Here is a 25,441-nt window from a genome sequence, read left to right as displayed (position 1 = left end):
TAAGAATCGTATAATTTATTTCCAATTAATAAAATATTGTATGGGAAAGAATTAGGCTTGACAACTTTGCTTTAGAGATATGAGAATTTGTTATAGAGAATGAAATTAATTGAAGTAGGAAGCAGAAGATTCATTGACCTTAATGTCATATTTTTTAAAAATTAAACTTAATATTTATTTGACAAGACATATAAGAAACTGTGCTGATTAAAACCAAGTATTCCACTATGAGACATAAGGTTACAATTTTTATTTTCAGTCATTAAACTGAATGTTATACAGCCATAGTCTTAAAAGTCAGTAGCATAAGCTTGATTGCTATGGCAATCACCATGGTTTCAATATTCCAAATATAACCCTATGGCTTATCCTTTGAGAAATCAACCTTGGAGGCATGGTCCCTATTCATATCATAGGACAGGACAAGGAATTATATATATAACTAAGCATATGGCAAAAAGTTTTAATTAAAATAAATGCTGGCCATATAAAGATTTCAAGTGAATGTTCAATGTAAGTAAGTCAATAAAATATTAAGATTTCTTTTCAGCTGCAGGAACCAAAGATGTAGCAAGGGTTTTAGCTTAAATATTGTTTAAAGTTTTTTATTTTTTTAAAGAAAAGATTTGCAATTAACTATGCAGAAGCCACTTCACCTACTATTATGCTAGTGCAGCAATTAACAAACAGAATCCTGAGACTGTCATATGCTTAAAATATAGGGAAATTTCCTATAAAGGAAAAAGATTTAACACATTGGACCAATATAATATAAAAGTAACCAACTGGACCCCGGGATCAAACAGAAACTAAGTAAATGTTATTTCTATATTTACTAATCATATTTTTAAAGGCAGGGAGTTTGTAATACTTCTCTTTAGCTATCCCATTTTCTAAAGAGAAAGTCTAAATTATTTTCTTAAAAAATAAAAAATACTGTTTTGAAAGTATAGCCACTAAATTATGTAATATCTCAAAGCATATTTCCCGTAAAAGATTTCTACAGCTGAGTATTTATAGGTTTTATTGCAGAAGGGAGGGGGAGAGGAGGGAGGGAGGGAGGGAGGGAGGGAGGAAGGAAGGAAGGAAGGAAGGAAGGAAGGAAGGAAGGAAGGAAGGAAGGAAGGAAGGAAGGAAGGAAGGAAGGAAGGAAGGAAGGATAGTTGGTTTTGGCCATAATGGAAAAATGTTTTTAAATGTACATATCAGTATCCAAAAAAAGAAATAAGAGGATTTTTTCCCCATCCAACTCAGAATTCATTATATAAAATAACCCACCTACTCTCTTGAATTTCCTTTTTTATGCAGAACAGAGACAATAAGAGACCTCACAATTCCAACCCCATTCTTCTTCACAGTCAAACAACTTGAATGCATGCACATAACACAAATGAATGAAAAAGTTCTTATCTCTGAAGATCACAGGTATAATTGAATTCAATAAATAAGTCTCTATTTGGAAATTCTACAGAAAAAAACCCCAACAGTTTAGTCTATCTTTTTTTCCAATATAGTTTTCTGTTCTTGCTCTCTTTCTGGAAATTCCACAGGACTTTCGCTGCTTTCCTCCTCTACTTCCTCTTCAGTGCCTTCATCAGTTAGATCCCTGCTTGTCGATTCCTTCTTAGATGCCTCAGCTTCATCTGCTCCTCCCGAGTCAGCAGTGCAAATCCCATAACACATGATGCTGATGACACCCAGTGGTAGACCAAAGAGAAAGCAACCAAGTAGTGGCGAACTCTTGAAAACGGACTGTAGAGAAATAATCGGCCATCAGTTATATTTTCATAACATTTTGAATAATTTGGAGAAGATGATTCCCACTTCCCCATGCTTATATATTAACATATTTTAAGAACAATCAAGACATGGAGAATGTCACTGAATTCATACCGAAACTTTAACAAAAGTGGGAAGACTGTTATTTCTTTGCTAGTATCCCTACACTCTTCTCATGATTCACCTTTACAATGATCAGCATTGCCAGAAATAATCCCCAGTAGTTCAAATATGTAAAGCCCCATTTTTCTTCTTTATACTTTGCCTTATCTATCTTTGTAAAAGGTATTATATTTCAAATAGATCTATTTATTTTTATTACAGAAATTTGCAAGGTGGCTTTTAAAGCACATCCATGCAAATGTTACTCTTCGGCACTTAAAATTCTGTCAGAACATCTTCCATAGATGGAGGGTGGCCTAGATTCAGATTATTTAACAGTTTAAATCCTACAGAAGAACACAACATACATATGAAAAACTGTATTCAGGTCTACACAATATTGGCCGTATGCCAACTAGTACTGATGGACAGCTACTACCAACATTAACGTTTCCAGCACAATTTCCAGCAGTACAACATCCAACTTGAACATATTTTGAAAGTAATAGAAATGTATACCAGAGAATGAAAACAAAATTGTAATAGTTAAATGTTATATTCTCTGTGGGAAGGAATCTACAAGAGAAGACTGATTTGGAAGTGTCAAAGCTCTACCTGTCAACTATTCATATATAATATAACAGATTCAGATGCTATCCAATTACTACCAATAACACATTTTGTATGTCAACAAGTTTGCTTCAAAAACAAAATACAGTGGTACCTCTACTTAAGAATGCTTCTACTTAAGAACTTTTCTAGATAAGAACCGTGTGTTCAAGATTTTTCTTACCTCTACTTAACAACCATTTTCTACTTAAGAACCCGAGCCCGGAAAAATTTCCCAGGAAATTTGAGAGCGGCACAAAGACCCGACCAGTTTCCTGACATTCCCCCTTTAATCCTGGCCATCTGGGCTTCCAGAGGAGCCTTTTGGTGGTGCTTAAGGAGGCTTTGGCAGTCCAGAGCGAACAAAGCAGTTTCCTTTCTCTGGGCGTTTGGACAGGGAATAAACCTCTGCCAGCGCCCAGAGAAAAGAAATGTTTCCCTCGCTCTGGGCAGCCAAAAAGTCACTACAGTGAAGGAAAAGCGCCAAGCTTTTATGTCTTTCCTAATAGGTTTGCACGCATTATTTGCTTTTACATTGATTACTATGGGAATAATTGCTTCTACTTAAGAACGTTTCTACTTAAGAACCTGGACACGGAATGAATTAAGTTCTTAAGTAGAGATACCACTGTATATTGTAACCAAGGCAAATCCAACAAACTTAGTAATATGACTGAATGAAACCTTTCCAGATTCATTCTGCGCTTAGCAACTGGTGCATCTACTTTAACTTGATAGATATAAATACTTTCTAATACTTTACGTACTCCCACAGTAGACTTGGCATCATAAATAATTCTCTTGATTCGTTGAAGAATTCCATCTCCACCATATGCCTGAAATATGAAAGATAAAAGATTAAAGGAGATCAGCATTATTTATTTATATTTTTAGTTTTCAATTATTTTATTTACAGTGTCATCTTACCAATACTTCATTACAGAAATATTATTTCACTGAAGAGAAATTACTTCATGTACAATTAGGGATTCTACTTTATTCCTGTGGAGCAATATAACTGGATAATCCTCCCCGTGTTATTATTTTAGAGAGCTTAAACTAATAATAAAGTCATTCTAATGCTATATCTAAGTGGGTTTCCATATGTCTTTCTTGGAAAGTCTGCTCTTTACTTTTATTCCTTCTAGCTCTCCCATCACATCAGTCTTATTCATTTTCAAAAATCAAAATCTTTCCATGATTCTTACAATCAACTATACCACAGACACATTTCAAATAATGAGATTAGTGACTCTCCAAAGATTCTGCTTTGCTTTTTAAATAAATATATTTAAAGATGCTTCAAGGAAGACAATTCAAACGAAGTAAGATAATTAATGATCTGCTCTCATACTTGGGTAATTTGAAAAACTGCTGAGATTTTTGGATAAATGTACAATACTTACTTCAGCTGTGCCTTCCAAAATATTATTAATGAATTGGACCAGATCTTCAGTGCTCTCTACTGGTTTATGAGGTAGGAAATATTGTTGATTGGATGTATTCAGGACAACAATAGTGGGGATTATCAAATCACTGAAAAAGTAAAACCAAACAATCCAGAACTCGGAATATAACTAATTCATTAATAAAGCCTTGAAGAATGATCACATTCTTATCAAAATAACTAAGAAGATGGGGTGTTTTTTTTAACATATTACTACTAAATCTTTATGGGATAATACTGGGTTCTGATAGATGGGTTTAACTTATTTCTTATATAAATGTAATAGTTATGGCTAATTAATTAATTAATTAATTATCCTTTTCAAAGGTTCTAAAGTATTCACAATTCTGTCTATTGTTTCATTTTACTCAACATCTGAACTTAGCCTGTCAGGCTAATGGATCAGGCATTAATTATGCTACAAACTGATGGTAGTGCTGTTTTTCAATTTTAATATTTACCCAAAAAATGCCACTAACAAGAAATTAAAGGTATTATAAATGAATTCAGAGAACATTAATAGCAGTAGTGGAAACAGTATGGAATAGAAAAGGCAAAAGCAACAGTAAGCACTGATAAAAGAAATCTTCCATTTTTAAGGTGTCATTGCAATTCATTGCTAACTAATTCAGAGGGAGGTGTATGTATTTAGTTGTCAATTCCAAAAAAAAATGTGACCTTCTGAAAGACATACATGATCTGGTGTTACCATGTTAGGCATAGTGCATACTCCATAAATACATATAAATGCTAAATATTCTCAAAACCTGAAAATTAGTTATTTAATACTGCCACCTAGTGGAAATGCATTTAAATATTTTTAATGTTTCTGTTACCTTTATTTAAATAATTTAATTGAAAGAAACAATTAACAATTTTTCTCTATCTGAAAAGAATACAAAAATGGTTTTACTCACTCCATTAGTAGACTATTAATGTATTCATTTCCATCCATATAGCCAAACTGGAAGTTTCTATTAAAAAGCAATTTACAATATTATCCTGATTTGAAATAAATAATGATCTTAATAAACAGAGAAAATATATGACATCAATCGATAAATTTAGTGAAAGGAAAATTCAAAGAAAAAAGATTCAATTTTTAGGATAGTAGAAACAGATAAATAAAATTGATTATCAATCATTGTCTACTCAAAACACCCCATTGCAATCATTGGTAATAAAATAACATGTCTAAGGAAAAAGCAACTAAGGATTTGGAATAGAAATAGCTGCAAATGTAGGATTTTATCCTTTCAACTTACAAGAGATTTTTGTTCCAAAATTTGCTTTACATGCATCCGGAAGAGTCTTGAAAGTAGACAGGATTTGTTTCTGAGCTTCAGAAACTAATTAGGACAAGTAAAGTTATGGAATACTTCTAATGTCTTGTTCATTTGTGTTGCAATTAATTATTAAACTAGAATAAGGCAATATTAGAGTACTATTTACAGCTAAAAGGAACATAGAACTCTGTTATATTTTGCATATATGTCTCTCTAAACTACCAAACCATTCTTGAAAAAGCAGTGCAAACTTTTAGTATTGCACTAAGGATCTGACAGACAGATCCGAAAGCTGACACAAGTAAAAGAAGCTTATTACTACTCATGATCTTAAGATGATGATGATGATAATCCATATGGCCATCTATATCAGATAAACAACTTTGGATGTCTAACACAATAAAAGCATCAATATTATTAAAAATGCAGCAACTAAAACACATAAAGGATAAACTAATTAATAACAGATACAGTTTTTCTACACATAAGGGGAAACAGATCTTGAATTGCACCCCAAAAAGTTACTGAGATCCAAAGTAACCCATGAAGCAAAGTGGGATATTGATCTAAGAGTGTAACATGGATGTATTGGTCTCCTGATGATTGTAGTTACCAGCATATTAAAATACAGAAAAATTACATGAAATTAAACTGTTTGGAAATACAAATAACTTTTTTCTAATGTTTTGATTATTAATTCTATAGCTCTTTATAGAATCTTAGCAGATAGCAGTACCTGGTCTCAAGAAAATAATTAAGTTATCACAGCTCCTAACTACATATGTACAGGAAGCAAAGGGAAAGTTTTTGTTTCATGTCCTTAAACAGACAACCATATCCCAAGTCAGCACCCCTCTTTCTCTTCCACAGCTTTCATTGCAGCTTTCAGTGGCCTACCATTTTGGTAACTTCTATTCCCTTCCTCTTCTTAACTGCTGCTGTATATGTTCCATCGTGGCATATCCCATTGATCCACCCATCCTTCTTCTCCTAAGCCACCAATAAACTCAAAACATAATAGAGCTACTAACCCAACTACCTCTATTTTTATCAAGACCTTCTTTTAATTAGCACAACTAATGGTTCAACGCCGCATATTTCAATGATAGATAAAGCAAGTATTGTATAACTAAGGGCCAAGATTGTTGAATTTATTTGAAATTATATGCTGCTGCTGTTTTATGCTCTTCATTTTTTTAGTTAGCTTATTTTATAGACTATTGCATTTTTCGTGTATATATTATTAGTTTAGCTACACTGTAAACATTATATAAAAATAAAATATGTTTTGTAGTATGTACATAATTTTAAAATGCAGAAAACTTCAAATGGTTTAAACTGCAATCCAATGCCTATTTAAACTGTTTAAACCATTATATTCACTGGACTTTTTTTAACATTAGGATTCCCAAAGAAAAATATATTACCTATTAAAAAGTCACAGATTTCTGAGAAGCATAGTAAAATCTATCAAAACTGGATATGTATCCATGTAGAAAAAGTGCAGAGCTAAATTATAAACATAAAAAGTATAACTTAATTACCTATGAAACTGCTCTCTGTAATTTTTAGCCACATCTTGAACAATAGATTTCAATCTGTAAGATTTAAAAAAATGGATTTCAGTAGATCTTTAGCTGGTCAAAAATATACAAAGGAAATAAAGAATACAAGCATGAAGTCTTTTAAGGAGAAATGAACTACATAGGAATGCCTCTATTTAAGAACTTTTCTAGATAAGAACTGGGTATTCAAGATTTTTTTGCCTCTTCTTAAGAACCATTTTCTACTTAAGAACCCGAGCCCGGAAAAAATTCCCAGGAAATTTGAGAGTGGCACGAAGACCCAGACAGTTTCCTGCCATTTCCCCTTTAATCCCAGCCATCTCTGGCTTTTTTGGGCTGCCAGAGGAGCCTTTTGTTGGTAGTTAAGGAGGCTTTGGCAGTCCAGAGCGAACGGAGCGTTTTCCTTTCTCTGAGCGCTTGGAGACGGAATAAACCTCTGCTAGCACCCAGAGAAAAGAAACAATCCCTTCGCTCTGGGCAGCGACTGTCTTCCTTCTCCCTTTCCTCCTCTTCCTCCCACCCAAATTCCGAGCTTTTATTTCTTTCCTAATGGGTTTGCACACATTATTTGCTTTTCCATTAATTCCTATGGGAAAAATTGCTTCTACTTACAAACTTTTCTACTTAAGAACCTGGTCACAGAATGAATTAAATTCTTAAGTAGAGGTACCACTGTATATCTGTGCATGACATCTGAATTTCTCTACAAATCTTTTTTTTAATCAAATCCATTTTCTACTTTAATTTCAAATTAGACAGAAAAAAGTTTATTGTTATGAAATATTAGGAAATCTGTACCAAGAGAAACTTAGTGTATCCTTTTTTAATTTGAATTTCCTATTGAAAAAGATTACAGAAATAGATTTTGAATCCAATCCTTAATAAATATCCCCAGTGTTTCAGGATGAATTTTCATATAGGCTTTAAGTGGTTGGGGATATTATAAATGGTAATATTACAGCTAATAATAATTGTATAAGAAATGTGTGAGTTAAATAGCGGTATTTGGTTCTGCAGCCAACAGTACTTATTGGTATATAAGTATGGCAATATTCAAGACGTCAGTTGCTAATGAGACAGATTCCTAGAATATCATTTGTTTCAATTGGTTTAGTATCTGCATGGTAGTGTGTGCAATAAATTATTCCTTATGAAATTTTTCAACTTGGAGGGAAAAAATTTCATTTGGCCCATTTTTCTATTGGTCGCTTCTTCAGCACAGATTACCACTTCACAAGTTGAAGTCCACAAGTCTTAAAGTTGCCATGTTTGGGGACCCCCGCTGCACCAGAACATAGGTTGCTTTGACTATTCCAGCACAGAATTTCAGATAGGACTTTGAACCACAGTCATCTCATTGCTTTGATTTATGTAATATCTACTCAGGGTTAGATTGAATCCAATCTTTCTCAATGCAGGAATTTGAATTAAAGTATCCTGGTAAAATCCTGGTAGCCACTGTTTAAATGAAAGCTTTGTGTACTTGAAGTCAAATGGCTAGAAAGTTTTTTCTCCTAATATTTGACAGGGTTGGACAATATTACCCCATCAACCCCACAGCCCTGACCTAGCTCCCTCAGACGTCCACTTGTTTGGGCCATTAAAGGATGCCATTTACGGAAGACATTTTGAGGATGAAGAAGAGGTGATTCGCACAGTGCAGAAATGGTTTCGTGACCAGAACAAGGAGTTGTACCGACACCTTTGTGTCTCGCTGGAAGGCGGCTAGAGAACAGGATGGAGATTACATGGAAAAATAGGGAGTGTAGAAGAAACATCATTCTTTCTTGTATGTAAATTTCATTGTGTTCAATAAATAATTGTTGAAGAAAAAATATGTGGTGCATTACTTTCTGAGCGATCCTTGTATACACTAGGAACCCTGGTGGCACTGTGGTTAGAATATATTATAATAGATTAACTCTACCCACAGCCTGGAGGGCGATCCTGATGGTGCTCAAGGTTGACTTAGCTTTCTGAGGTCGGGAATATGAGGACCCAGATTGTTGGGAGCAATACACTGCTAATTGTAAACTGCTCAGAGAGTATTATAAAATACTGTGGAACAGCATATAAGTGCAATTGCTATTGCTATTTCTACATAAAGTCAATTATTTTTCTTTAAAGTTCAACATCAGTTTTAAAATAATAATTCATATTTTAAGATAAAACCCAGGACCTACCTTGCATGATCTGGAGAAGCGTTTTTATCATCAATAACCGAAATAGCCACAAGCTTTCCTAAAATAAAGTAAGATGCATAATGCATATTTATTTTGATTTATGTTCTATCATTACATTCTACATCAGCATTCAAGGCAGTCAATAAAATTTAAAAACAAAAGTAACATATAAAAATTTAAAATTACAGATTAAAATTAACAATAAAATAAATCTAAACTTATCATAGTTTTTTCTAAATACTTAAGAGAACTGGAGACGGGGCAAATACAACTCCTGAATGACTACATTCCATACATGGGAGTAGTGCAGTGAAAGGCCTACAAAGAAGCGTCTCTTTTAGATCAGAAAAGTTGAAATGGGAAATATTAACTACAGGTAGTGCTTCTTTAACATCCACCCCTTTAGCATTCATTGGAAGTTATGATGTTGCTGAATGAGGGGTACTTATGATGGGTCCTCATAACTGTGGCAATCATTATGGCCCTGGAGTAATATGATTGTGATTTGACTGCTCAACAACCACTTTACAATTATGATGTGACAGTGTCCTGTGGTCACATAATCGCCATTTGTAACTTTCACTGACAGCTTCCAAGAAGCAAATCAATGGGAAGCTGGCAGAAGGTTGCAAATGGAGATCACATAACTATTCATGCTGCAATTGTCAGTTTAGTGTAATGATGGAAATTGGGACTATTGGAACCGTTGTTAAAAATCTGCAGAGTTATATGATATTGTGCCTTATGACTGTATTGCTTAGTGGCATGGTTTCTGGTTGCAATTACCATTGGTAAGTAAGGACTACTTGTAAACCCACAGAAAAATAATCCTTACATCATTTAACTATAATTCCACAAATAAAGAACAAGGCATAGTTTAATTATATAGACAGAATCAATGGGAAACTTTTTTTCTTTCTTTTCTTTTTCTCTAATCACATACATTTTTAAATCACTTTAAAAGTGCCTTCTCTGAGAATGCCCTGAGGAGGCAGACAACCAGAACTTCTAACAGCAATGAATCCAATCACAGATCTTCACAGCCACACTGGTCTTCTCTCTTCACCACATCACCAGTCAAATTTAGAATTTCTCCCACAATATGCCAATCACTATTTAAATGCCTACTGCTTCAAAATCCACACTCTTCCGATCACTCTGCTTTGATTAAATACAGACGCTTTTTAATGATCCACACAGGAAATAATATAAGCAAGACAACACTAAAGTCACCTTGCTTAAAATGCCATTTGGAATATTATAGATTGTTTAACATGCCATTTTGAATATTTTAAGTATGGTGCTTTCTTCCATACTCAGAATAATACATTCAACCACTAGTGCTGTTTTCCCCATGGCCAGAAGTGTTGAAATTTCTGCTTCAAAGTCAAAATGGTACATATCCTATGGGAAAGGAATCTGGAGGCAATTGAAGTTATTCTGGATACTAAGAAAAATTGAAGGATTTATCATCATGATCCAATATAAAATGCATACTTAAAGCACATTTATTTACACAATTCTTTCTAGCACAGCATGCAGAAATAAATAAATGGTTATTTTAAATTGAAGTTGACATTTTAAAGTTCTATAAGAAGATGGAATAGTCGTCTTACCTGTGTCTCCAAGCTCATAGAGTGTAAATCCATCTATATTAAGGTACCCTTGAAATCTTTCCCTATTTATCCAGCCTGACAAATCACCATCTACATACTCTTTATGGAGAAAAGGGGAGAAAGTGAAGAAAATGAAGATATACATAATCAAGAAATACCTCCTACGTTCAACAGTATATATTAGAAGCACATAAAGACCATAAACAGAAATTCAAAGCTCTGTGCCCCACCTAGGAAATGAAAGGATATGGATTGGCTTATTGGAAATTGCAGTTGTTGTCAAAATTTGTAAGATTTCAAACTGTCGCTAATCATTTAGGAGTCAAGAATATAAAGAAATATTGTCAATGTAGCCAGCACACCAGCCCCTCATTCCAAACTGTCAGTCCTTATGAGGAAGAGCAGCCCACTATTCATGCTAGACTACCCATTCCCTTAAAGAAGAGATACAATTGGTCACATACAGAGTAAAATACCCTAGTTCTTCCTCCCACCTGCAAAGACTCTAATCAATGGCTGAAATATCTAAGAATATGGAGGATAGATACTTTTTTTTGGTGACCATTAAAGAACCTGGCAATCATTAAGTGAATGCCATGGTCATTAAGTGAACTTTTTTAAGGGAACCATGCTGGTCAATATGCATCAAAGCAGATCCATTGCTTTACTGCAGTAATTTAAGATTTTGTTTATTTCTCTGCATAGCATATATTTCCTGGTGTCTATTCAGCACTAATCTCAGCTGACTTGCTTATTTCAGCAACCTGCTACCGTACGACCTAGTTACATATATTAGCAATTCTCAGATAATCTGCAAATAATCTAACCTGGCACTGCACTGCTTTTGAATCTTTCTAAATATGAAACAACAGTATTGTATTGCAAAATAAACATGCTTCTGTTTTCAAGAAAGGAAAAAAATGTGGATAAAAAAATTAAGGTCCATAAATGTATAGCTTATAAGGGCCAATAACTACACTTACCATCATACACAAAATAAGTTCCATCTTTTAAAACTAGAACAGCAGGCATCTCAGGGAGTGTTATATGCTGAAAAAATTAGAAAAGAAAAGCAGAGCAGTTTAATAGCAAATAGCCTTTACACATTAATTGGTTTTTAATTTCATTTCTCAGTTATTAATACTGGAATAAAAAAATGGCAATAGAAGTAGTCTGTCTGAAGTGTTTATCTTGTCACTAAGTTTTTATTTTTTAAATCTGAGTTGACTTTATGTAGTGGCAATATGGAAGAGCCATTGTTATTCTGAGGAGTTAATGACATTTCCCCCCGCAATCGTATTATGAAAAGTCTAGAAGTTTAGAACTCATTCTGAGCTAGCCTGCTTGATTTTCTCTCTTGCTTGTGGAAATAGAAAAAGTGGGGGGGGGGGGGGGGGGGGGGAGGGAGCTTCACATAGCTTCATAGCTTTGTCCTCAATAAAAAATCTCAGGCTTTGAATTCCCATCCCAGAGTCATATGCCATCCAGTCAAGGTCAGATCTGGCGGACTCCTGACCATAGCAGAGCCGTGAAATCATGGCGCCAGTTTTGATTTAAAAAACAACAACAACCATGGGGCTATTGTTATGGAGAGCTTCTGCAAAGGAACCTAATGCTGGGTAGTGTTGAGAAATTGCTCATCCATTGGGGCACCTCTGCTATTGTTATTAAGGAGCTTCTGGCAGCTTTTAAGATATTTGGACATTATCTTACTTGGTATGTATGCTTTTATGTCATACTTTTAACTCTGTTTGGTTGAGCTAATAATCAAGCTTAAAATCCTTTTATTTAGTGGTTTACTTATTGTCTCCCAAAGAACCAACTGTCTGAACTTCTGATCATTTCTGATGCCTGGAAAAAAACATTTCACTTTTTAATTCATAAACAGTTTTAATAGTTTTTAAAACATGAGCCTAACAATTGTTTTTATTTGTTCCCTTGCTCTTTATCTTTTTAAAGTATTTGTAAATTGTGAATATTATACACATTAAGTCACTAATTTGTTTTTTAAAAAGTCAAGCAATTAATTATAAAAATCATGTTAATGTCTGCCTCCCTTCTTTTCCTTCTTCATGCAAAAACTAGGCTGATTTTATAAAACAGGAAAAAAGGAAATTAAAAAAAAGTTATTCACACCATGAAGGAGAACCCAGATGTGCCTTTTAAAATGACAATTCAATTCATAAATATTTTGCTTATGTTTTTCCAATACTAAATTAAAAACAAACTAGTTTATGCATTATATAACTATTTAAAAAGCTGTTTAAATGCCAATTATTGTATATATGTTTATAAGCTACTCTTAATAAAAAGAAATTCCAAAGAAAGGTATGTTTGGATTATTTTTTTTTAAAGAATTTGGAAATTTGCATCTTAATTCTTTTTCTTCTTCCAATTTTTCATTTTTAAGCTCTGAAGATAAGAAAAACTACCAGGACCCAAGGCAGAATGATCTCTTGAGCAACAAAGAGCTGAAATGATCCCTTGACTCTGAATCAGGTTTCATAACTTCTACTCATATAATAAAAGCCCCAGAGAATACTACAGTCACTATAAATACTTTTAACAGAAACAATTCAGTTGTGCTTACTAACAAAACAGTAAGTGTTCTTTGTTGCTTTTATTAATCATCTGTGTGACAGGTTATGTTTTTTAATTTGCCACATCAAAATATAAATAGAGAAAATACATTTAATGAAGATGTGCCATGCATCTGTAATATCAGGTTTATGTGAATGTAATTTAACTTGTACTAATAAAAGTGTCATGCCATGTTCTTACTAAGGTCATGATTACAGGTAAAGTGCTTGCTTTCATATAAATTAACAACTTAAAAGAAAAAGTTTTTTTCTCCTACTTTTCTGAATGCAAGAAAAAGAACATAAAAAGCAGAAAGCATTCAGAGATACTTAAGTTAGATTATAAAGTATTTCTTTGGGGGGGTGGTAATAAAGATGACTTGTTTTCTAGGCTCAATTTAAGTTGTTCTTCACCTTTAAAATAATGAACTGCTGAAAGCCTGGCTCAGAAACGATGTGTCTCGTGAGCTTGCATAGTTAGTAAGATCTGCAGGAAGGCCCGTTGAGGATATTCATTTTTCACAGAGAGCTATTTCTCTAAAGGTCATTTACCTACATTGCTTCCAAACCTAGGAAAGCTCTCTTTAAGCATTAACATTAGTCTGCCACTTTTCCAACTTTCTAAAAAATAAATTGGCACATTTGTTTAATCTGCTTTTTAAATGTTGAGTAGTGGTCTCCCCCCCCTCAGTTCTATTTTTCGGTATTTTATTGTTCTGTGAAATGTCTATCTATTCAATAAAATGCTACTGTTTTAAAACAAAACAGATTTTGCAGGCAACATTTATTGGTTTATTCACTTATATTCAGACATAAACATAAATTAATATTGGGTTGCCAGTTATCAACAAGGATATCATTCCCAATACTTCCATAATAAATCTACATGCAAAGATTGATTTGCACTCCCCATTCTTTACTGTACTAAAAAAAGAGAGAGGCCTAAATTCTAAACATGCCCGGGATAAACATATATCCATCCTAACATAAAATACAAGAAATAGTATAAGGGCAGATTAGATGGACCATGAGGTCTTTTTCTGCTGTCAATCTTCTATGTTTCCAAATGTGCAATTAAACACTCTAACTGTTAAATTTTCATTTATCTAACTTGGATTCACAGATTGCACTACACCTGAAGGCAATTTGACTAAAAGCAATATATAAACTAATCACTGTGGCTGAGTGCTGCATAATCACTACAGCTTTTAGAACAAATCAATGCAAAAATAAATTAGAATTTAACATATTTTGTGAGCTCAGTAGCCAATGAAGAAAGTTTAGGTTCTATCATGCAACACAGACAATAAATAGTTCTTTGAATTAATAGTCAGAGGTTTAACTGCTTACTCTACCTGGCATTCATTAAAACTACTGTCAATAGTAAGCAGTATATTGTCAGTAGAGAAAGAGGTATTTCTCAATACAAGCAAGTGTTCAATCAGGTACATCATCATAATTGTTATTATTTTACCTCGGGAAGTATCTCTTCTGATGCAGAAAAAAAGTATGTATAAACAATTAGTTCGGAAGCAACTTCTATGTATCTTTCCTGTGGAAATACAAATGGGTAGTCTTAATGCGTTTCTTGATCTTCATAAGCTTCTTCTGGTAACAGAACAAGATACCATTTTAGTTAAATTTCACATATGAAGTTTGCTTAATGACTAAGCAACTAATGCAGGTCTTTTGCCTCTCCAATGATTCTAATAAATGTCACTGTATTTATTTTTTAATTATACTTCAGAATTATTTGCAGGCACTTATAGATAAGTACAGCTTTTAAAAATCTCCCCATTCTTTTGCTAAATCAAATGACATGTCTGTTTTCTGCCCAACTGTCTGGTATATTAAGCAAAAAGAATTTTTTGTTAATTCTTTCATCTTGTATTATTAACATTTATTTTATCTTAGTATAGCAATAAGATAGTTCTGCTTCCCCCATTTCAATACTATTATAAATATTTCAGGAAACCATAGCATTTCCTTTTTGTCTTGCATTTTCATAGTGTACATTGCATATCACAATCTGCCGCCCATTTTAATTTTTCCAAGTTATTAACTCTATAGTAACCTTTTTTTAGAAGTGAAAAGGAAAAAAATGTGGAATTCTGAATATAGCTGTTCAGATATTACTCCCGTTTCATGAATTCTATCCAGTTAAATGGAACATAGTCATTTTGACATTGCTGTTTAAAGTAAATTTCTACCAGTTTGCAAAATTCTTCAATAACAGAACTTTATTAAGGAGATAGGCATTGAAACTCATAAACTATATCTAAAATGAGAAAAACAAATATTTTTGGTTAGCAAAGTTTCGCACCTTTAATGGAGATTCCCCACCAATGTACAGAAAAAATATGCGATGTCTTTTTTGAACATGCTCAAACATATGTTGGCTAGGGAGATTTCGAATAATAGGCCTGTAGATAGGGAAAACAATAAAAAATCAACATCAGTAGGAAAAGGCAACAAACTATTTCCTAAATGCTATTCCTAGAGTCCTTATATACAGTGATCCCCCGCTCGTTGCGAAGGTTCCGTTCCAGGACCCCCCGCAACGAGCGGGTTTTCGCAAAGTAGCACTGCGGAAGTAAAAACACCATCTGTGCATGTGCAGATGGTGTTTTTACTTCCGCAGCGCTAGCGAGGAGCCGAAGATTGGGGGCGGCGCGGGTGTTTTAAAACGTCGCCGCCGACATGGGGGGCTCGCTAGCACCCCCCTAACCCGGGTTGGGGGTTCAGGGGGTGCTAGCGAGCCCCCCATGTCGGCGGCGACGTTTTAAAACACCGCGCGGCTTTCCAATGAGTCCCGAAGACAAACGTCAAACTTCCGCGTTTGTCTTCGGGACTCATTGGAAAGCGGCGCGGGTGTTTTAAAACGTCCCCCGCCGACATGGGGGGCTCGCTAGCAACCCCCCAAACCCGGGTTGGGGGTTCGGGGGGGGTGCTAGCGAGCCCCCCATGTCGGCGGGGGACGTTTTAAAACACCCCGCGCGCCTTCCCAACTGAGCCCTCAAGCCAAGCGCAGAAGTTCGCCCTGGCGCTTGGCTTGAGGGCTCAGTTGGGAAGGCGCGCGGGTGTTTTAAAAACGTCCCCGCCGACATGGGGGGGCTCGCTAGCACCCCCCGAACCCCCAACCCGGGTTTGGGGGGGGTGCTAGCGAGCCCCCCATGTCGGCGGCGACGTTTTTAAAACACCCGCGCCGCTTCGCAGCTGTCTCCTGAAGCCGAACGCGGAAGTTAGCGTTCGACTTCAGGAGACAGCTGCGAAGCGGCGCGCGTGTTTTAAAATGTCGCAGCCGGCCTGGGGGGGCTTTCCAGCAACCCCTAAGCCCGGGTTGGGGGCTCGGGGGTTGCTGGAAAGCCCCCCCAGGCCGGCTCCGATCGTTTTAAAACAGGCGCGCCGTTCTCCGCTGACTCCTGGCGAACTTCCCCGCTTTAGGAGTTAGCGGAGAACGGCGTGCCTGTTTTAAAACGATCGGAGCCGGCCGGCTCCGATCGTTTTAAAACAGGCGCGCCGTTCTCAGCTGACTCCTGGCGAACTTCCGGGCGAAGGGCGGGCGAGCGGGTGCTGGGGGGGGGCTTCGCCCTCCCGCCAGCAAGAGGGGGGAAGACCCAGGGAAGCCGCCCAGCAGCTGATCTGCCCGGCGCCATCTACGCATGCGTGCCCATAGAAAAAAAAGGGCACGCATACGCAGATGGTGTTTTGACTTCCGGGTTCAAAAATCGCAAATTACCCTGTTCGCAATGGTTGGGGACGCAATAACCGGGGTATTACTGTATTTCAGAGAATAATGATTCTCAACAATCCCACTTGGAAGAACATAATTATCCTAAATCTGATAAGGTTTTAAATTTTAAAAATGTATTATTTAAAGCTGGATGAAGACTGCCATAACAATTAAAATACATGCACATATAGGAAGGGGACAGAGTACTGTTTGTATTTACATTTAAAAGCAAAAAAAATTTCTTTATCAAGGAACAAGATTCAGCAGTCATTAGCACTTATATTACACTTGTGTGAAAACTATCAAGATAATTATGTTATTGCCAACGAAGAAACTTGCTTTGAAAATAAAATCTTACCAGAATTCATTGCAGTCCAGAATCTAGACAAATATTTCATCATACTAGCCTATTTTACCATAGTAACTATATTTTACAATTGCATAATATAAAAGATTGCATAATATAAAAGATAATATAAAAACATTTGAAGAGTTAGTAATGGAATTTTGTAAGACTATTGACCACTATAATAAATTTAAAGAAAAAGGAGAAAGTTTCTAAAATTTCTTTGCAACTGACTCTTGTTAAAACAGTAACTGCTATAATCAATTTAAAAATTCTATGTAAGCAATAGTAAATACATAATTATTACAGAGATTATGGCAATGGAATCAAAGATAGATTAAAATTTAATATAACATTTTAAAGCTTTAAACTGATATTCTGTCATACTTAATGGATTATTTCTTATTTCTTTAAATCTTATTTTTTAAATCTTTCATATCTCAAAGAAGTTAATTAAACTATTCTAAATGGCAACAATAATCTTTCATTTTCTTCTAAAACAGCAAAAGTCATTAGAGCTCTTTATTTTACATGCTAAATAGTATTGAGCCCATAAATACTTACCCTGCAACTCTATTTGCAAACTCAACAATATCATCTTTGGTTCTTGGTCCTCTATAATTGTATGCCAAGTCACCCTTCAACCTAAATAAATAGACATGAAACCAATGAATACTTTTAATGCTTGATTTTTTATGCTTACTAATAACCAATAAAAGCATTGCATATGGAATTCAATTATGAGAGATAACCCTAGTGTAGCAATAGTATTTAAAATATACTTTGGAAACAGCACAGAAAAATAACCATTCATAAAGTTTTGGTTGCCTTTTAGCTAATGCACACAAAACCGAAAGAAAAGATTGGCTTAAGTTTTATACAAATTTGCAAAGCTTTTTCTTAGAAACAAAGTGAGACATTATAAAACACATATTTTTTTTAATATAGGAAACACAACAGTCAACTTACAGTTTAATTGTTGGATAGCCTCGAACTCCAAATTCAGAAGCAACACCTACCAAAAGAAACAAAATAAAACGGGGGAAATAAAAAATTCAAGCATGTCATTTTTCTCTTTGACAAATTCATACACTCCAAACTAGTGAACTACTATAAGAAGCAAGTGTAATACAGAACAGGAATTATGATTTTTAAAAGTGTTCTTTTACTGAAGAAATTATTTGGACAATTAATATGCTGCACTTAATTTTTAATTACCAATATTTTGCAGCAATAATTAATTGAGCTTTTGTTAGTTTCCAAAATTATACATTATAGAAGATGATAGAAGATATAATTCCTTATTGGCTAAGTGTGATTAGACACCCACTGCCAGCAGTTTGGCAGATTGAATCTCAGTAGGCTCAAGATTGACTCAACCTTCCATCCTTCCAAGGTCAGTAAAATGGGGACCCAGATTGTTGGGGGCAATATGCTTACTCTCTGTAAACGGCTTAGAGAGGGCTGTACAGCACTATGAAGCAGTGTATAAGTCTAAAATCTGTAATAGGAAACAATATAAATCATAAGGACACAAGTAACAAGTTACAGTCATACAGAGATAAGTGGGAAGAGATGAGTGATAGGAACAATCCTTAGAAGATTAACAGTAATAGTAATGCAGACCTAGTGAATAGTTTGACAGTGTTGAGGAAATTATTTATTTAACAGAGTGACGGTGTTCAGGTAAAAACTGTTCTTGTATCTAGTTGTTCAGGTGTGCAGTGCTCTATAGAGTTGTTTTGAGGGTAGGAATTGAAACAATTTATGTCCAGGATGCGAGGGATCTGTAAATATTTTCATAGCCATTCTTTTTGACTTGGTATACAGGTCCTCAATGGAAGGCAGGTATACAGGTCCTCAATGGAAGCCAGGTCCTCAATGGAAGGCAGGTTGGTAATAATTGTTTTTCCCACAGCTCTAATTATCCTCTGAAGTCTATGTCTGTCGTGTTGGATGGCAGAACCAAACCAGACAGTTATAGAGGTGCAGATGACAGACTCAACTCTGTAGAATTGTATCAGCAGTTCTACAATTCTATAACATGGAGTACAAATTTGGCAGTAAACTTACTAGAATAAGAAGTTGCATCCATCTTGCCAACCTTTACTGGAGACCCAATGCTTCCCATCTCTTTACCAACTTCATTCCACACTGGCTCCAATTTCTTACAATGGCCACACCAAGGTGCATAGAACTATGAACAAAACATAATCATTCAGAATTTAACCTACAAATAAAGAATGGCAGTTTCCTATTTGTTCCTTTAAACATACTTTTTGTTAGAAGGATACTTATAATACTTTTGGAGGGAAATGCAATAGCAAGATACTGGGTCTTAATGTGCAAAATAATACATATGCAAAGTAAAGTTGTAAATATAGTCAATCCATAGATCATCTCAGTATGTATATAATAACTAACATTAGCAGGTCAGATCTTCCAACAATGAGTTCTAAACCACTGCTTCACACAACAGTGCTAATTTATATCAGATTCTTTTGATTTTTAAAACCAACTGTTAATAAGAATAATTATACTGCATATACAAGATTAATAAAGCAACAGCCAATCACTTCCATATTTGTCAAAGAAATCTACATGGACACGTTCATGAGCCACTAAGGTTGAGTTTCATTCAAAGGAGTTTTATTATTAACTGAATGTTCAACTTTTGCAAAAGGTTAGGCTAATCACAAAAGAACTGTATAAAAATAAATAAAGCAAATTATATTTAAAAGATTTAACAAATCTGTTACTCACATCAACAAGCCAAATGTCATCTTTACGTTTCTCTTTAAACCTACAAAAGATACATAAACAATAAATATTTCACAGAATTTGGTATTGATTTTGTATACTTTACAGCTATGAACATTTTCTGAAAAACATGGTGAGCAAAGCATCTCTCTTCATATACTTAAACAGCTTTCTTTTTCTAGGTTTGCACAGCTGCTTCAAAGTTTTCAGCCTCACAATCATTTCACTTTGCTTTTTTGTCCATTGCTATGCATTGAAAATCATCTCTTTCAAAGGACTTGTACAAACTTACTGTGTAATATGGATTATAACCCTGTTATATAACTACAGTTAAGTAGACACAATGCAACAATATAAATAACATTAAATGAAAAGATTGCTTACAAATCATATTATTCCTAAAGAGTTAAGTATGAAAAATGTAATCTTAAAAATAAAAACGGTAGCACTTTTCAAATCTAGTTTTAGGAATAGGCCATCCACCAAGAGAACAAAACAAACTCAGTGCCACATCCTGGGTCAACAATAGAAATATAGAATGCCATGGTCCAATGGGAACTTATAGATTATTTATTCAAATTCCCTACCCAATGCATGAATCCACTACTAAAGCATTCCAAATAGATGACAACACAGCTCTTTTTCAATACCTCTAGCAAAAAAGAATCTACCCCATCCTAAAATAATCCAGTTCACTATCACATGCTGCTATTATGTGTTGCTTTTACATGTGAATACATAAAACTTTTATTTCACATGTACAATGATTACATTATTTTTAAGATCTTTTAGTTTATGGAACTGCTGCTAAAAATAACATCCATCAGGTCTCATGAATTGGAATTTTTTTTCCTGCAAAGTCTTAAATTTCTGATTTAAAACTTTTGATATTTGTTATAGACCAAAATAGCTTTTTTTCTTCTGTAGCAAATAACCGCACTAATTCCCTTGTATTTGTTTCAAAAGAGCCACAATGACCATAATTTGTAACAAAATAGTAAAGTATGTGAAAATTTGTATAGGACAAAGATTATGGTTATCATCATATGCTACGTAAATTCAGGATTTTAAATTTTTTGTAGTTAATAGTAGTTGATCATCAACTACAAGAGTAACATGATCAACTTTAATTTATGTACTACAGAAAGGACATTTTTAAGCTGTGATCTCTCTTCTATATTTGTGATCTATAATGCACTAATACACAAGAAGAAAACTGATGCTTAAATAATTTTATCAAAGGTAAAGTAAAACATAAATCTCTAAATTCGTAGTTTGTCTAAATGCTAAATACTTACGATTCATCTAAGTCTTCCACAAATGATGCATCTATGGCAAGGATAAAGGCAGCAAATGCTGGAAGAAAAAATTGGAATCCAGAGCATGATACCATGGTCTTTCAAGACTGAAGGATGCCAATATAAATATCTCATATACACTAAACCCTACACATGTCCTTTTGTTTTTTACTCAAGCCATCTGTACTCCAAAATGCTACAGGAAAAGTTTCCTCCAATTCCCTTATTTCTAATAAGGCAGTCCTCGACTTACAACAATTCATTTAGTGACCGTTCAAAGTTGTAAGGACACTGAAAAAAGTTACTATTACCATTTTTTCACACTTACAACTTTTGTAGGGGCCTCATGATCATATAATCAAAATTTGGATGCTTGGTGACCGTTTCATATTTATGACTATTGCTCTGTCCCAATGTCATGTGATCACCTATTGTGACCTTTTGACAAGTGAAATCAGTGAAGTGAAGCCAGATTTGCTTAACAACTGTTTTACTAATATAGCAGTGATTCACTTAACAATTATGACAAGAAAGATCGTAAAATGGGACAAATGTCTCACTTAACAATGGAAATGTTGGGCTCAATTGTGGTCGCAAGTCAAGGACTACCTGTACATTTCAAAACAGCCTTCTTTTAAATGAGGTTTTCGGGAGAAAGTCGGCTCTATCCTTCCTATGATAGAACAAGGAGCAAGATGCAAGGAGCTTTTTCTTTCGGACCAGTGCTGGAGCTCAATCCCTCTCCATCTCTCTCAACCCAAATGGCAGAGTGGCATAATAAATTAATCCTTTCACAACAGAACAGAACAGAATAGAATAACAGAGTTGAAAGGTACCTTGGAGGTCTTCTAGTCCAGCCTCCTGCTCAGGCAGGAAACCCTACACCATTTCAGACAAAAGGTTGTCCAATGTCATCTTAAAATCTTCCAATGTTGTAGCATTCACAAATTCTGGAAGCAAGCTTGGCTACTGATTAATTATTCTAACTATCAGGAAATTTCTTCTTAGTTCTACGTTGCTTCTCTCCTTCATTAGTTTCCACCCATTACTTCTTGTTCTACCCTCAGATGCTTTGGAGCAGGAGTCTCCAACCTTGGCAAGTTTAAGACTTGTGAACTTCAACTCCCAGAATTCCTTAGCCAGCTTTGCTGGCTGAGTAATTCCAGGAGGTGAAGTCCACAAGTCTTAAAGTTACAAAGGTTGGAATCCCGGCTTTGGAAAATGGTCTGACTCCCTCTTCTTTGTGGAATCAAATATTGGAACAATGCTATCATGTCACCCCTGATCATTCTTTTCATCAAACTAGACATTCCCAGTTTCAGCAACCATTCTTCATATTATTTTTCCTGATCATCTTTGCTGCTCTTCTCTGCACTCTTTCCAGAATTCCAACATCTTGTTTTTCACATCCTGGCCACCAAAACTGGAGGCAGAAATTCCAAGTGTGACCTTACCAAAACTCAGACTTAGAATGAATGTATTTGTCCGCATAGCTCTCAGCGACTGATAAGAGCCCACAGGGTTGGCCTTCTCCGGGTCCAGTCAGCTAAACAGTGTCAGCTGAAAGGCCCACTGGGGAGGGCTTTCTCCGTGGCTGCTCCGTTTCTTTGGAACCAGCTACCTCCCGAGATCTGAACTGCCCCCACCCTACTGGCCTTCCAAAAAAACATAAAGACCTGGCTTTTCCGGCAGACCTGGGGTTGTTGATCCGATGGCACGCCATCAAGATCCAACCAGGAATGATATGCATGGGTTTCTTATGCTGTTTTGGTTAAGTATTGTGGGTTTTAAATTGTTTCATACTGGGTTTTTTAATCGGGATTTATATTGTATTTTATGTCTATTTGGCTGTGAGTTGCCGAGAATCCTCTGGGAGTATGGCGGCATTTATTTATGCATGTACGTATGCATGCATAAATAAATAAATAAATAAATAGTCACTATATACATACATACATACATACATACATACATACATACATACATATATACATATATATATATATATATCAAAGTTATGCACAAATCTCCATCTATTGGGTGACATTAACAAGTTTATGTGTATACACTTTATATATTTTTAATTAAAATAAACATGCTAGAGATCCAAGTCGGGATGTCCGCCGCTTGTTTGCCAATTGTTTACATCAATAACACGAGCGTGGGATAAATATGATTTGAATGGGGGTGGGAGGTGGAGTCCTCCTATACCCACAACGAAGCCAACACACCCACACACACCCGTTCTGCCTTCCACCTAAGGTTACCTACGATACTTCCAAGGCAGACGGGTATTATTCAGAGTTATATCTCGTTTCTATCTCCCCCCACCAACCTTCGGTCCGCTTCCTGCAACATCCAATCGATGCTCGGGCCCATTTCCTCGCCCCTCGCCTCCTTTCCAAGAGAGATGAAGGGAGGCAGCAACACGGGGGAGAGAAGAGCATCCGCTTTCTTTCTCCCATTCCTCTCCGTAACTCCCCCCCCCCGCACCCATCCCCATTCCTCCCCCCCCCCCCCCCCAAACACCATCTCATCGCTCCACAACAGCTTTTAAACCTTTTTTTTTCGCTCAGGCCGACTCCTCCCCGCCCGGGACACTGCACTCCCCCCTCGCCTTAAGCAGCTCATCTGCGGCCACTGTACCTGTTGCCCACCACAAGCCCAACCGCTCTTTCCTCGTCGCCCCCATCCTGACAGGAGCCGGTAGACAGAACCCAAAGAGAACTATCAGCCGGAAGGGGAAACAAGATTTCTCCCGCCCCTTGCTTTGCCTTTTGGAGCATGCGCGTAGGCGCCGCCGCTACTACGGCGGCAGTCCCTCCGCTACTACGGCGGCAGTCCCTCCGCCATTGTTTCGTTGTTTGAAAATGGGCGGGGCGGGTTACTAGGCGACGCTCCTCCGGATAGCTCGGAGTTTTGCCTTCTGGGGGTGCGGCGTGGGGCGCCGGTTTTCTTATGCTCTGGTCTGTTTCTCACTCTTCTAGCTTGTTTAGTTCAATGTTAGGGGGATTATTAAAAGTACTGCGTAAAAGAAAGGCTCCTGTCGGCCATTATCGTTTCCCTGAAAGACGCAGTGAAGAAAAGTTCGAGCTCCCTCATGGCAACTTCTGATGAAGAGAGCCCCTGACAAATGCAACTTTTCTGGTCGAATGGAAATAGCAATACTGTATAATTTAGACTCATAGTGCTTTCACAGCCCCCTCTAAGTGGTTTACAGAATCAGCATATTGCCCCCAACAATCTGGGTCCTTCTACCCATCTCAGAAGGTAAATGCTGGGATTAAGTTAGTTGTTGCAACAGCTTGGTTTCTGAAAAGATGCATGCAATCCTTTCCTAAGGGACAAGGGGCCATCTTGAGGGTGAACGATGTAGTCCTTATTAGGCTGATTAGGCTGATTTCTTAATTTAGGTGAGAATCAACAGTATTTTATATTTGGTACCTCATAATATTAGGAATGAAGGATCAGTGGTGTAGAAGGGAGAATTTCAGTTTTGTTTTACAAATAGAACAAAGGCTAGTTGAAACAGTTTTGACTCCAGACTTTTAAACTTTGTCACAATTTCTGGTATACTTACCTATTTTTTGTTTCCATCCAATTCTGGTTAGAAAAAAAATGACCACTCAATTATTGCAGGATGATTTTTGACATTTTTCACCCCCAACTGAAATGTAGTTCTAGATGCCAAAATAGTTTTCTTGTATGCACACATTTTTGGTGGGAGGTAAAGGTGATTTTTTTTCCCCAATGTTTTGAGAGTTTTAATGTAGTCTTTGGAAAAATACAGTCATGCATAAAATTTCAAATTTCCTTTCAAGTTGGGGGAATAGTGGCAGAATTTTACCCATATGGTTTTTTATTTCAGAAATCATTACACATCATCAAATTTCATATCCCATAACTTTTAGATATATATCCCACCTTTCCTTCAAGAATAGTATATACAGTATAGCATTCTGTTTTTCCTCTCAACATTTTTCATATTTATATTTTAAACATTGCTATTTTTGTTTAGTACTTTAAAAACACAGGCATTTACATTTTCCTTGTTTTTAAAGGCTTTTCATTTACTGTTGTATTCATAAGCCCCACCCACAATCTAACAAGAAATAAGTTGGTTATAACAACTTACACA

At 35.8% G+C, this 25,441-nt stretch overlaps 1 protein-coding gene across 1 annotated transcript; it reads right to left on the bottom strand.

The window, feature by feature from the left end:
• Positions 1 to 24,062, bottom strand: TMX3 (thioredoxin related transmembrane protein 3). The gene is made up of 16 exons (XM_070747462.1): positions 23,950 to 24,062; positions 21,304 to 21,361; positions 20,009 to 20,048; positions 19,319 to 19,442; positions 18,215 to 18,260; positions 17,810 to 17,890; positions 15,490 to 15,589; positions 14,641 to 14,718; positions 11,571 to 11,637; positions 10,588 to 10,686; positions 8,972 to 9,029; positions 6,768 to 6,821; positions 4,855 to 4,911; positions 3,897 to 4,026; positions 3,258 to 3,326; positions 1 to 1,752 (listed from the first exon to the last, which is right to left on the bottom strand). Exons 1-16 carry the CDS (start codon positions 23,993 to 23,995, stop codon positions 1,489 to 1,491), a joined length of 1,371 nt encoding a protein of 456 aa, XP_070603563.1. The 5' UTR covers positions 23,996 to 24,062; the 3' UTR covers positions 1 to 1,488.
• Between the last annotated feature and the right edge of the window lie 1,379 nt (positions 24,063 to 25,441).

This window comes from Erythrolamprus reginae, chromosome 3, assembly GCF_031021105.1.
Source record: "Erythrolamprus reginae isolate rEryReg1 chromosome 3, rEryReg1.hap1, whole genome shotgun sequence".
NCBI classification, from domain to species: domain Eukaryota; kingdom Metazoa; phylum Chordata; class Lepidosauria; order Squamata; family Dipsadidae; genus Erythrolamprus; species Erythrolamprus reginae.
Note: the sequence above shows the minus strand (reverse complement) of the source record. Positions and strands in the feature narration are given on the sequence as shown.

What these genes read in the sequence shown, in the direction of transcription:
- TMX3 (XM_070747462.1), bottom strand. Translation starts at nt 23,995, where the DNA reads ATGGGGGCGACGAGGAAAGAGCGGTTGGGCTTGTGGTGGGCAACAG. An exon ending in GGATGCAACTTCTTATTCTA is followed by an intron (nt 18,261 to 19,318) that starts GTAAGTTTACTG and finishes TTCTTTTGGTAG; the next exon opens with GTGTTGCTTCTGAATTTGGA. An exon ending in TACAGAGAGCAGTTTCATAG is followed by an intron (nt 4,912 to 6,767) that starts GTAATTAAGTTA and finishes GCTTTTTAATAG; the next exon opens with AAACTTCCAGTTTGGCTATA.